This window comes from Anguilla anguilla, chromosome 3, assembly GCF_013347855.1.
Source record: "Anguilla anguilla isolate fAngAng1 chromosome 3, fAngAng1.pri, whole genome shotgun sequence".
NCBI classification, from domain to species: Eukaryota; Metazoa; Chordata; class Actinopteri; order Anguilliformes; family Anguillidae; genus Anguilla; species Anguilla anguilla.
The window spans coordinates 55,112,286-55,126,933 of NC_049203.1; the positions used below are offsets into that span (position 1 = coordinate 55,112,286).

The 14,648-nt window shown below is 38.8% G+C and overlaps 1 protein-coding gene and 1 long non-coding RNA gene across 2 annotated transcripts; one reads left to right on the plus strand and one right to left on the minus strand.

The window, feature by feature from the left end:
* The first annotated feature begins 977 nt into the window (after positions 1-977).
* Positions 978-3,581, plus strand: LOC118223447 (POU domain, class 3, transcription factor 4). The gene has a single exon (XM_035409999.1). It carries the CDS (start codon positions 1,061-1,063, stop codon positions 2,147-2,149), a length of 1,089 nt encoding a protein of 362 aa, XP_035265890.1. The 5' UTR covers positions 978-1,060; the 3' UTR covers positions 2,150-3,581.
* Positions 3,582-5,448: 1,867 nt separating this feature from the next.
* Positions 5,449-14,216, minus strand: LOC118223452. Its single transcript, XR_004764446.1, has 3 exons — positions 13,913-14,216; positions 11,839-11,962; positions 5,449-7,999 (listed from the first exon to the last, which is right to left on the minus strand). It is a non-coding gene; the product is annotated as an uncharacterized LOC118223452 (long non-coding RNA).
* Positions 14,217-14,648: the final 432 nt, after the last annotated feature.

Consider the following 14,648-nt stretch of genomic DNA (forward strand, 5'->3'; position numbering starts at 1 on the left):
TTGCAATATATTTAATGGAATTTCAAACCAATAAGGGGGACTCTGATGTAGTCTTCTAATGGCAAATATAATTACGCAGCTAGGTAACCTCTAAAATATGCAGAGGTCTTTTTTCAAGTCTGTGAAGACCTGTCGAGGTTCTTAAAAGAACTGCACACAAGTTTGCACAATATAAACTCGCACCACAAAGAATCTTTTTGTTTACGTGCAACTGTGGCATTGAAAGCCTGTTTAGCAGAAGCTCTTTTTAAAAGGCACTAAAAATGTTTTAAAACACACACACACACACACACACACACACACACACGTGAATGTAAAAACAATAAATTGAACACAGTAATTGACTTGATTTAATATCTACCCTTTTGTTGATATTCTGGGGGCGGAAATCTGTGTTTACATTTCTACATTTAAGTTTAGATTTAAATGTATATTTATACATATACATGTTTGTTGTCTACATCAATCCGTTTAAGGTAATAATAAATTGTTATAAAAACAAATTAACTGGTGATGAAACAGTTTGCTTGGAAATTATTACTTTGTAGGTAACTTGGCTAAGTTCGTCTCCAGCTGATTCTTTGCGTCTTCCACGGTGGATTCCAGAAAAATAAATAAATAACAGGACTTCTAAGGACTACCGACTACACAACACTTATATGGAAGATATGTGTTTTCTGACAAGATTTTTACGCTGAAAACAGGAGAAATAGCCTAATAGTCGCGCTTAAGTAAGTTAAGAAATGGTTAATAAGATCTGCAAAGCGCGGACAGTCAATTACACAGCGGTATCCAATAGAGCCTGCGGACTGAGTCACTTCCTGTTTTCTGTCAGTTTAACTCCTGAAGCTCCAGCAAACCCAATTTGCCAGAGAAGGGACAGCCTCTTGCTTCGCTATTGGCTGAAATTGGAGATGATACGCTGCAACGCCGTAACGATTGGTACACGGCGCTGCCAACCATCGCCTGTTCACTGATTTGGCTCCCTAGCCTGGTAGATGTCAAAGGCTGAAGCTGTTCCCCTTGCCACATTATAACTAGTAGGGGATCTACAGTAAGCATGGCCACAGCTGCCTCGAATCCCTACAGCATTATCAGTTCCAACTCTATGGTTCATGTAGACTCCTCGGTCATGCAACAAGGGAGTCCTTTCAGGAATCATCAGAAACTTCTCCAAAGTGACTATCTACAGGGAGTCCCAAGCAACGGACACCCTCTCGGACACCAGTGGGTGACCAGTTTATCCGAGGGAAGTCCATGGCCATCGTCTTTAGCGGGCAGTCCTCTGGAGCAGCAGGATGTGAAACCGGGACGAGAAGACCTGCAACTCGGAGCGATCATTCATCACCGGTCCCCTCATGTCGCCCATCACTCGCCCCATACAAATCACCCAGCTGCATGGGGGACACCTGTGTCTCATAACTCATCTATAAACACCGGTGGACAACCTATCAACATCTACTCGCAGTCCGGCTTCACGGTCAATGGCATGCTAGAGCACGGAGGTCTGACGCCTCCACCTAACTCGGCGCAGACCCAAGGCTTGCACCCAGGGCTGCGAGACACTCCAGACCACGTCGACATCGGAGCGCACCACTGCCATGACCACTCCGATGAGGAAACGCCGACATCGGATGAGCTGGAACAATTCGCAAAGCAGTTCAAACAAAGGAGGATCAAGCTGGGGTTTACACAAGCAGACGTTGGGCTCGCGCTGGGGACTTTGTACGGCAACGTCTTCTCACAGACGACCATCTGCAGGTTCGAAGCTCTGCAGCTGAGTTTCAAAAATATGTGCAAACTGAAGCCCTTGTTAAACAAGTGGCTGGAGGAGGCAGATTCGTCCACGGGAAGCCCGAGTAGCATCGACAAAATCGCCGCGCAGGGAAGGAAACGAAAGAAAAGGACCTCCATTGAGGTGAGCGTCAAAGGGGTACTGGAGACCCACTTTCTTAAATGCCCCAAACCCGCGGCTCAGGAGATATCTTCTTTGGCAGACAGCCTACAGCTAGAGAAGGAGGTGGTTCGTGTCTGGTTTTGTAACAGAAGACAAAAGGAGAAAAGAATGACTCCGCCGGGAGAGCAGCAGCCGCACGAGGTATACTCTCACAATGTTAATACGGACAACTCATCGTGCCATGATCTCTGACCGTGGAACCGGGATACACCCCGCGAGACACACACAGGAATGGAAATCTGGTGGCTTTTAAATGAAGGGTCTTGTTTTTTCCTTGAGCTCTCTCTTTCTGGTTGTGCGACGAGGACAAAATTACTTAAGAGGCACCGTGAAAGAAAACAATAACACAGCAACAACTAAACTTTCTTTTTTATATCCAGCATTTTGGGCAATATATCTTGGCAAAACAATTTTTATTTTAAATGACAAAAGGAACCCGTTTATTACCAATATTTCATTTAAAATTTTTACTTTCTACTGCAAGGATATACATACAAAATTGTGCCTATTAATAACCTCCCAGCGCCTTTGTTGTCAAAACGTAAATATATACCAGGTGAATGAGGTATAATTTATGGAAAATCATTTTCGGATATTTTTTGTTGTGCTTAATTTACTTTTCTTTTTAAATGTGCAGTTTGGTTGCCTGAATCATCAAGATGTTTCACTGTATTTAAACAGGTGGCAGCTTTTAATCAAATGGACAACATTTAAGGGCAAATCGTGCTATTTATTTCTTGGTTTGATCTGATTTTTCAGCAGTAATTGTTTTTTTAATCCGTTTTTTAAAATCACAGTAATGCTTTCTAGAAAGATGTTAGCTCAGTAGCTATACTATGCCACTTTATGATACGCCTGTACATCACAGTAAGATACCTTACTAATGCACCAGAGGCCGTCTTGAAAATAATGATTTGTTCTATCTGTTGTCTGTTTAATTCCTGTATACGTTCGAGAAATGAAATGCGCATTAGTTTTGTCGACTAAAGTGTCAGTAAGATCTTCTCAAATACAGGCTGTTTTAAGGCCTAAAATAGCAACAGCACTTCGGAGGAATTGTTTAAGAAATCCAAACATATTTTCCAAAAAGAAAGTACTATTTCACAAGCAACGCTCATTTATGCCTGCAGTATGTTATGGTTCTTTTTATACACCCGAAATTGTTTCTTTTTTTGCCATATCCTCGACCATATTACTGTGTTAAGTATTCGGCACTAATGCAGAACCGTAAAATACCAGCTAAATATAGGCCTAAATGCGTTGCTGTGCATTATGACATTATTTTATTGTACGCGCTCAATAATCTAAAGTTTTATACTCCTCAATGCTCCAACTATAATTTCTTTAATATTTCTTCGAATATTTGCTATTGTACAGTTTTGTATAATACAACCTTTTGGAAGTTATTAATTTAAACAAATACAATTTAGTTTATTCAGGCACTTAGTGGTGTAAAAAACTATTTTCATTAAAAGTTGACGTTTTCAGCAGTTTTATTCCAAATACTACGGCAGTTGAAGCGATTATTTATTTTCAGTATAAACCTTGTATTATGTTTTTTTTAGACAAACTGTAAAACCGTTATTAAAATGTATGTTGGAATAAAAACAACTTGTTGTTACAATTTGGAGTGTTAATTTTTAGTTCAGGGTTTACTGGCAATATATTTTATTTGTTGTATGAAGAGAGTCATTTAAATAAATGTTTTATAAGAAACAACATGCTTCGAGGCTTTTCGTGTGGACAGCATCACGTGCAGATAATTTTTTTCACTTCATTCCATGCACACACAGTCGCTGTTCTATTGAACAATACTAAATTGAAAAAGATCACATTTAAGAATGTCGTTTGACAGTTCTGCAATTACAGACTTTGTGCCTATAGTGTTCACTTCAATTGACAGGCTAGTGTTGCGTAGTTGGTTGGCAGAGAAGAACATGGATGTATAGAATGTTGTTTATGTCATTCATGCGCAGCGAAATACACTTGAAATGGACCAAAATTTCAGCATTTGTTGACGGAAACAAACCACACGTGCATTAATTATAATACACGTTTATTAGCACTACAGTTTCTGTATATAGTCCATATGCAACAATTTGACAAATCCACAGAGTTAAGACGATTTTATTCCAGGATGCAAGCATTTTTGCCTAGATAAGCATGTTATTTGTATTTATTTACTCATTTTTTTTTATTTTAGTTTTAAAATATGCATGCATTTTTATGATTGGCCTTAATGGATAGTCTTCAAATTTTAAAATTTTGAAACTTCAACTACCAAAAAATATCTTATTTTATGCGTTTAAACACCATCCTCTTTTCAGAAAAAAAAAATATTCCATTAAGAATGTATTCGATCTCTACCTCTCCCGTGCGTATTATGTAGGCTACGTAGCCTATATGATGGATTTCAAATGACAAAATTATCCTCATAAAATGGGTTGAAAATATCAGTTTCTCATACTAATAATAATAATAGGCATACTAACAACAACTGCAATAATAAGTCTATTATTATTATTATTATTATTATTATTGCTTCTGCTACTGCTGCAGTTGTTGATGTTGCTGTTGTTGTTGTTAAATCACACGTGTGTTTAAAACGAGTAAGGAAGCCTAATACTACAACCAGGTAACAACGGGCAAAAAATGATTGATAATATGACCTCTAGCTTAAGTTCAAGGCGCACAAACCTTCAGCTACTTTAACAAACAATTCATTTATATGTAGGCTAACTGACATTTCACGATATTTAAAACCGAACTCACGTCTCCGCTGGAAAACACATTGCACGTAACTTAGCTATCGGCAAGGTGTAATTAGGACTTGGGCAAACAACTGTGGATTAATAAAAAATATTTTTAAACATGGTTTACCACCTGGGAACAGTTTTAGTATTTATATTTATATATTTAAATGACGTGTATGCACAATCACCAAAACTGTGTCGGTAGCCTACTCTTACAAAAAGCATGAGGAAGGCCGTTTTCTAAGGCAAAAAAATCTTTGCGTTTCAAATAAACAACAGGAATAAGCTTTTTGAAATCAATGACATAATGGAGGAAACCAATCGGAATATACAAAAACATAATTATGGAAATAGTGAAGCTATCAGCAGGAACAATATTATGCACTTTGCTGTAAAGGCTAAATATTCATACATTTATAAGCAGAGACAAACTTATGCACTTTACTATAAAAGCTATATATATATATATATATATATATGATCAATACGCTCACTTCAAATAAAACAAGTTTCTAGAGAGAGAGGAGAGAGAGAGAGCCGTCTTGGCCTTGCCTGGAGATGTGGACCCTGACTGGAATACTAATTATGGTTAATGTATGCGTTTTCTCGGTCTGCAACTTTACAAGCCTATGAAGGCAGCTGAGGAGCTGAAATATTGCGGGAAGCGCCAGGGAAGGACAGAAGAATTGATCAAATGCAGACCTTGAGCACATCATTCGCAACAAAATAACGATATACTTCGGCAATACAATCCATTTTTAAAAGTTCAAATTGTAATCATACAAATTGCAATTAATATATTTTCATTACTCACAGGCCGGAAACAACGTAACGCGGCGATAAGTTGCAGAACAATTTACATCAAAATATTTTGAAATAAAAACAAACTAAAATATAATGCAATGAAACGTTGTGCTTCTCTAACATCATTATGATTCTGAGTACGAATCAAATTTACTATATACTGCTTCACAATGTCATGAAATAAAGCGATGAAAATATATTTTGTAGGTAGTACAGGTTTCCTTTGAGCTACTTACATTTCATTTCACCTTAAGTAGCACGACAGAAGGGAAGGAGATGGTCAGTAAATTGAACATGGAGTAGACAAATAATCTCACCCAAAATAAGCAACGCGTATTAGTAAAAAAAAAATAAAAAAAAAAGCCTACACCTTCCATTAAACAAAACACAAGCGTTTTCCTGCACATACGACAATCAGTGGAAAGACACGCAAACGCATCATCTGCCTTTGAAATGGACAGCGGGCGCCAAGCCACTGTGGGTCTGAGCATCGAGCTCACAGTTCGCCACACGGTGTCGCAAAGTGTCACACACACGCACACATACACACCTGACAATGTCAAGAACCGTAACAGCTTGCTTTCCAGATTCCGAATAACTGTTCTCCTATGCCTGGTTTGAAAGGGGGCGAGCAAACATGCACAAAATATAATACATTTAGCAAGAAGTACATTAAATTCTCTGGCAGAAATGAAGAAATGAGTTTCAAGAATATCTGCCTTGAGCATACACGTGTAAATAGCATGCTACTTTAAAGGCTTTGAAAAGAACTACAAACTCACGGTTAATCAAAGTCAGTAGCCTAAGCTTTGACAAACAGTGCAATTGACTACAAAGTTACGTTGCTTTGAAAAAAAGCCTATCGAATGCAGCTCATTCAAAACTGCTATAGATCACTTTTCCGCAAACAAGTCAATGGGAGTGTAAATATTTTCAAAATGACGATAAAAAATAAAATAATAAACTTGATATATTTTCATGACGAAGTAGGCCTGATCCAAGACACGTGCATTAGATGATAGCACAAGACAGAACGTTCCAAAAGCGCTTTCATTGCAGAAACAAGAGAGCCATCCCTTCAGCGAGAAAGGTAGCGGTCATAATTATAGGGGCAGAAAAATAAAGTTGCATTTAATAAACGTAATTACACTGATATTCACATTAGTATTGGGAGAGTAACTATTTTTAAGACAAGAGCGAGCAAAACAAATTAACAAAAATAAACAAAAATGAGTGTTGTGAACGTTAGCTTATATAATCTGAGAGATTTAAACAATAAAAAAAATAAATAAATAAATTTAAAAAAAAAAAACATTTTTCAGCAATAATAAATTAAATCTGGACGCTGGTACATTAAAATATTGAGCTTTTTTTTGAGGTTGTTCTTAATAGGCCAGCAAGGGCTATGAACAGTTCCAAGTAAGACACTTGATGAGTTTGGCAACACTTTCCCATTCCCCTGGTGGATAATAAATAAATAAATAAATAAATAAATAAATAAATAAATAAATAAATAAAAAAGGAAAATACACCTTAACAATACTGCCTTCAGGAGATGCTGAGAGAAACCATTTATCCAATATACCAAGATTTTAAAGCTATGAAGCACAATGTAACAGCAGGTAGTCTGCAAATGTTACACGCAACTCTCTGCACATAACTAATGTCGATCACCTCCAGAGATTTTTCAGCTTCCAGTTTTAGAATTCCACAAAAGTCTCCATTGATATAAGAGGAGGGGCCGGAGGCAAAGCACAGTCACATCAAATTCGATGATAAACATTTGATAACAGTCCCTGAACAGTCCCAAACGTTCCTCGGGGCCAGGGAAAAAATAAATAAATTAAAAATTGCTCTTTGTCTGAACGGTGGCTACAATCCGTGCCCCCTTGCTCGACAGCGTTCCCCATTCCCGACAGAACGCTTTAGTTTATTCTTCCCATCCCACCGTCTGAGGTAAGCACTAATATTAAACACATGTCAGATCCTTTGAAAAGACAGCTCTTAAGCGCTAAGGAGTCAGACTGTCTTATTGCCAAAAACATAATAAGTAGCAATAAATCCAATAATCAGATAGTAGTATCTTTTTTTTTTTTTTTTTTTGAAACAAGCCATTTTGCTGAAGGAAACTGTGAAAAAAGGCACCGGCAGCCTTCAAAGAAATTTTCTTCCAAAGAGCCGGAGAGGAAAGGTAGAGAGGGGAACCCCTGATAAGATTAATTGTGTTTCCTAAATCAATTTCACGTTTACCTTTCGCTGGTGTTCGCACAAGCTTAACCCATCCCCTCCGCTCGGCAGGAATAAAAGCCTGCGCTCACAGGCAGGAGTTTAGACAGGAGAATGTTCGATAGCTGTGCGCTAAACCGTGGTGTGCTTGGTGGTTCACTGTTCAAGCGCTGGGCTGCACGGTGGATGACTGGCAAAGTCGAAAAGTACCCTGCATTGTGTAAAATGCCTCTCCGCCTTAGCCAGGTTTGCCACTTAGCTGGAGAAAGTGGAAAAGACAGGTGAGAGAATCTTTCAAGCTGCTGAAATGGCTGTACACCCTTAAATGTTTGGGCTTTGTATAAAAAAAAACATTCTATTCCAATGCCACCAGAGTAAGCTTGCAATCTGTACCTGTCCTACACCCCCAATTAATATGGAAAAATAAACAATTAATTATACGGCATACATCCTGTATTGCAATTTCCTTGAATTGCAACAAATTATACATTACATGCGCACAAACACACATAATTTATATTTAGTCACACAAAGTTAAACAATTCACCCTAATAAACTGTTTAAAAATCCCCTTTTCAAATATTGCATACTAAATTAGTAGTAGTACATCACATCCAAACAAGGGAAAGCGCTCTTAATCATATCACAATTAAACTACAATAACTGTAATGTGGGCAGAAAGTTGTAGTCTTTCTCTTTGAGACAGAGCCGAGCATTCCCAGAGTAATAAATATTACAAAACATATATAAAAAAATAAAAATAGGCATATTGCTGCCACCTACAGCCCTGAGTGGACAATGACTGAATTATGAATGCACACAGTTTGAATGCACACCCGGGGAGTGGAGACGATGATGACGACCTTGTTATGAGACAATAATATATATTAATGAAAATCTATTGATGATACTTTTTTCTATTTTTTTTTTTTGGGGGGGGGGGGGTATAGGGTGTTAAGAAAGGAAATATTATATGGGCTCATCTGTATTTTAAAAGATGCCTATTGAAAAGCAAAGACGTTAAGCAGTGGCAGAATAACATTTTTCCCATGCACCATTCCCTTCCACTATTCTACCACAGACAATCTGATTTGAAAAATGAAAGACAAAGCATTTATTTTCATTATAATCATCACTATTTCTGTTTGAGTTTGTTCTTATTTAAATAATTTACATCACATCCCTTCCCAGCTAGATCCCATTCATTTAAGATTTATGCCTTTTTTATTTGGGAATATTACACTAAGGCGTTGCTAAAGTGGTAGTACAAGATGGCAGCAGCCCCTCCTGAAATATGACTGGCCAGCCCTGGTGCCCCACCAATGCTATTGGGCCAGAACGGTGTCAATCTGACAATGCCCAATGCCACAGAATCAGAGCATGGTAAAAGGGACTCTAGCATATAGGGTTACGAAAAACATAAAACTTAAACTTATAACTTAAATTAATAATGGTATTAATGGTATTATAAAGCTTTGCTTAGCACATCCATGCAAAACAGTTATTCACCACAATGCATCATAAGCCTATTTTAAACACTATTTATTTCAGATAGAATTTCCTGATTTCCCATGGGCCACCGCTGACTGGTTTGTGGTCCCCCCTATTCCCCCCCCCACCCAAAATCCTAGAATCATCACTGATATTATAGCACAAACCTTTACATGAAAGTCTATGGTTTTTATCCCTAAATTCAAACATATACAGACATTATGGAAAATAAATTCCATAAGCTCCGGATGGGGTGGCATGGTGGCGCAGTGGATAGCACTGCTGCCTCACAGTAAGAAGGTCTGAATCCCAGCCAGGGCCTTTCTGTGTGGAGACTGAAGTTCTCACCATGTTCATGTGGTTTTCTTTCGGACACTCTGGTTTCCCGCAATCCATAGGCATAGGCTAACTGGAGAGTCTAAACTACCCGTAGGTAAGACAGTGTGAGTGAATGGTGTGTGTACCCTGTGATGGATAGGCCACGTGTCCAGGGTATATTCCTGCCTCTCACCCAATGCCTGCTGGGATAGGCTCCAGACCCCCCCGCCCCCCCTCCAACCCCCATGACCTCCACCAGGAATAAGTTAATAAGCGAGTAAGGTGATGGATGGAAGCAGTGGATGGGTATGCATGCATGTCTTGCATATTGAGCTCTATTAAGAAGATGACCGGTACTCAGACAGAGACATGGAACAAATATATTGCCCCATAAAAAATAGAAATTTGTGCCAATGTTTTGAACAGTTTCAAATGTTTTGAAGTGTTTCAAAAAACACGCAGGCACACACACACACACACACACAAATTGAGAATAGTCAGTCCATTACAAATTATATGGCAATATGCTCCTTCCATACGCACAGAATGCATTTGGACATAGCTAACAAAAGATACCTAAAACACCGTTCACTAAATGTGATGGGTATCTTCTAGAGAGAAGGGTGAAGTGCATGAAAGCAGGGAATATAGCTTCAACAACAGAAAATATAATTCTATGCAAATGTACTTTCACTCGTAAGACTGCTAATAAATACTGAATATAATAAGGCAGGAAACAGGACGTATTTGTTAGAAAAACACAAATAACCCAAAAGCTTTTCCAGACTGAGGAACCTGTCACATGGACAACAAGCCCTAGACGCGTAGATGCATCTGAAAATATCTTCTTGGTTCCTGTGGTTGCACATGAATTTTAGTCCCTTTCACAAAAGGTACATTGAATTCAAGGTGGCTTGGGCAAAAAAAAAAAAAAAAAATCAAGCTACTCAGCATGCAGGAGCAGAAATGTAAAACAATGTTCGTTCTAAGGAACTGGCATAAGCAGGGTGGAGTACAGCAACTGTCAAAAGTACTCAATCCAAATGAATTCACTAAACATCAAGTCTTATATATACAAAATGCTTTAAAAAAAACCTTAAGCTACCCTGGACAAGGTTATCTGCTAAAAAAAAAAAATTATCACAATAATTAATCTTAACATTCATTCTTGTCTAGAAAACCGATCTGTGTCACAATAATATTAATAATATTCTTATAATAAGATTATATAAACAGCTTTGCATTATGTTTGAAGGTCAAAAATGTTAAACTACTCTAAAATAGTGTATGTAAACATCTGTGTTATGAATTGGACAAGAATTCATGTCCAGGAGCCATGGCTGGTTAAATAATCATTATAATGATAATCTGTATTTTCACTGAGTATTGCATGAAAATACGTATTCTCAAATGCCATGGGAGAAAAAAAAAAGACTGATTGCAAATAAGTCTAAACTAATTTTGGAGGGAAAAAAATGTAGACTTGCCCTAAAAAGTCAACATTTACAAAGGGATGGCTCACAGAAACAAATTGTCATTAAAACTGGTATCAGGAATGTTTCAGCATTCTATTAAAAGGAGAAACAGTTTCCCTACAGGACATGAGACTACAGCATCGCAGAAAAGTACAATGGAAATGAAAAGGCCACATTAAAAGAAAGGTTCAAACATCACTGATAATAGCTGACACATAGGGAGGGTATTTAGTACCCACTTAATGCCTGACAAGAGCAGAATATATGAGAGAATGGAGAATATTTACTGCATAGGAAGAAATCTAAAGTAAATGACTACCTCAATGATATCTTCATTTGAAACAGTGGGCTGATCAGTCTCTGTCCTATATGTTCCACATTAAGTCATTATCTATGCTACTCAGTCCATTAATTCTGCTGGTTTTATTAGCCAAGTGTTGTGCCTGCCTCTGTACCAGTGACAAGCATTTCCAAAAGCTAATCTGACAGCTAATGACTTCATTACGTGCAGCACACTAATTGGCTTACTTCAGGGGCCCGCAGTTAATTGGAATAAATAAATTCACACCTGAGCGTGGCTTCACCTCGGCCACGGAAAGCGGCGCGAATAAACCCCAGACGGAAGAGCAGAGGTCTTCGCAAGTTTATCACTTTTGGGGGTAAATTAAATAAACACGTAAGGAGGGTAAAAAAAAAAGGGAGAAAAATAAAAAGAAACTCCGAGTTGGATACGGAGGAAACGTCGGGGGGTAATTAACGTTGCGAGCGCTAAGACAAAAAAGAGCGTGGAAATGTAATTAGCGCCGTTGTTTACCTCGCCGCAGTGATACCAACGTCTCTGCGCTCCCTCATCTCACTGAGCTGTCAGTGGGGGTGAGGGGGATGGGTTTACAACAGCACCCCATCCTCGCCTGTCACAGGACCCGTGAGTGAGAAGCCTGTAAGAGAGGAGAAAGGCTGAAGTCCACAGTCTGGCTATGCCTGAGCACCTGCTGCCCCCTAGGATGAGTACGTGTGGGGAGGCCCTGCTCCTGATGCCAGCCCCCCCCCCCCCCCCCCTCGTGACTGTTTCTGTCATGGTCTCACTGCGAGCCCCTTGTGGTCACTTTTCACCAGCACAGGAAACGACACAGGACATTTCACGTTTCAGAATCTCCACATCAGAGCTCATTTTAGTTCTTGAGGGAGAGGAAGACAAGAAAAGTCTATTCCTCCACACTCGGCTAGGTGCGCTTGGATACTTGCACACTTCGGTATCGTATTTTGATGTGGAATGTAGATTTGCATACGGTGTGCAAGTATATATTAAGTGCCAAAGTACTCAGGGATTTCTAAAACAACCTGGACACACTTTTTGTTCCATGATCCCTATTTCAAATTATTTATTGCAGTCACACTGCTATTAATAGCTGTGCAAAGCTTACTGGGGGGCTTGCTAACTACAGACAAATTAGCAAAGCCATCATCATCATGATGCTATCATATGAATAAAATATAAAGTCACAGCATTTGCATCTTTGCGAACATCATTTTTAGATTGATATTTCTTCGGTGCCATTTTCCTCCAGGAAACATACATACCTGCACACGTATGTGCACAATGTACGGAAAGTGTACAAACATGCAAGTGTTATCAAGTGTGCATGCTGGGACAGCCTCTATGTGTGCAGAATGGCTTGTGTAGAAGTGTGTGTGTGTGTGTGTTGCGTGTATTGGGGGTGGGGACTTAGCACTTCTGGCATGATATCCATGGATGGCTTTCTCTCTGATCAGGCCACAATTTGATTGTTTAAAGAGAAACAGGAAACATTGAACCTATAGCCTCACATGCATATAATATAAATAGCATACCAGTGCATGCTGTACAGCATGTGCAAACTACGGCAATATGAAGAGCAGTTGTAGCATGTCTAGCTCCATTTCAACATACTGCTGTGATGAGCAGGTTGAGTGCATTGCTCAGAACACATAGAGAAGCTGTGGTGTTGAGAACCCTGGGGCGATATGTTGCTGAGGGAGTCAGCTGACTGTTAAGCACTGCCCAGTTTTTATTAAATTCCTATGTCCACCCCCCCCCCCCCCCCCCCCCCCTCAATGAAATGAAATGTTCCATACAGATAATTCAGCTCATCCCTACACTATTATGTAAACAATTAATCAATTTTGATGGTTTTGCTACCAGAACTAGAGATGTTTGGAGAGATCACGTTACCTTCATCATTACAGAATATTCATTTTTGTTAATGTTATCAAAAACTAATACAGGGAACACTGAGAATGTAACATTCCAATATGGCTATTCCCAAGCCCAACACCTCATGGCTTCAACCTTAAACCACTTTTGGAAAACTGGAAAAATGTACCCTGCAAAAACATAAACATAATTCAATCTAAACAACAGTTTCAGATTAATATTTAGACTTAAAATATTATCTCTTCGTTTTTTTTTGCTATATATGAAAATGATTGCAAATGAGGTGAGACAGTTTGGCTCATTCAAATAGGTTGCCACTGAGGTAAGACAGCTTCACTTGTCAAATAAGAAGTAACTTAAAACAAGTTAATATTTTCGACTTATAAATTATTCACTGATTACCTATCATGTAAGTGCCGTACTTAATCATAAGAAACCATGTCACAAATAAGTAATATGGGGCAGCGAGTAGTTAGGCAAGTCACATTGCACAACCTGTATATGACAAACATGCACTCTATTTCGTGATTGTTTCCTCGACATCATGTCTAATGTAAGTTATAACAGGCTTTTTTACTCACTCGCACAAGTTAGCCTTAATAAAAACACCATTCCTTAGCGTCGACAGTTCGGCAATGAGAAATATTATTAGCTTCAGTCGAAATAGTAAGAATTCGTGCAAAACTCAGCTCACCTCTCGGCAGGATTAAAAAGGCACGTACATTAAGCTTCGACCGCCTAGTGAAGGTTGCATGACTCACGCGATACCACAAGTGATACCAAATAGCTACTTGTACAAATCTAGCTTGGCGGATATAAAAGCATATCAAACCGATTTTTTAGCTGCCATGGTCTAAATGAAACGTAGGCAAAGTTGCATACATTCTGTTTTGTTTGGGTTAATCTTAGGACGTTACGCGAAGGTTAACGATTGCGGAGAGGGTTAGATTAAAATATTCAAGCACACATACAGTGCCAAAGAATGAACTGTAGTCTATTTCTGTAAAGCTGTTGCGCTGGGTGCATGCCATCCGCTGGCTAGCTGACGGTACTACAACTCTCAGTTCTGAATACACGGTCACAGCATATTTGGTTTTGCGCGTCCATCCTCAACACGACTTCATGGATTTTGCACGGACACAGACTGCTTTCCTTTAGCACACTGGTGTGGTACACTTCGCTTGCTTACGACCAAGAACAATAATGAGAGCGAGGCAAGAGCTGCATGATCTTTAATGCTAATATATACAGACCTTAAAAGGAAAATAGATTTTTAAAATGAAATAAATACAATATGATACAATTTCCACAATGTTTTCAAATAGATTCATGATGTCAAAGCAGAAGGTTTGGCTTCTTGCAGCTAGGGGGGTTGTCCATGCCCCAATTCAGGTTTTATGACTTTCACTCCTCAGCAATTACATTGTACC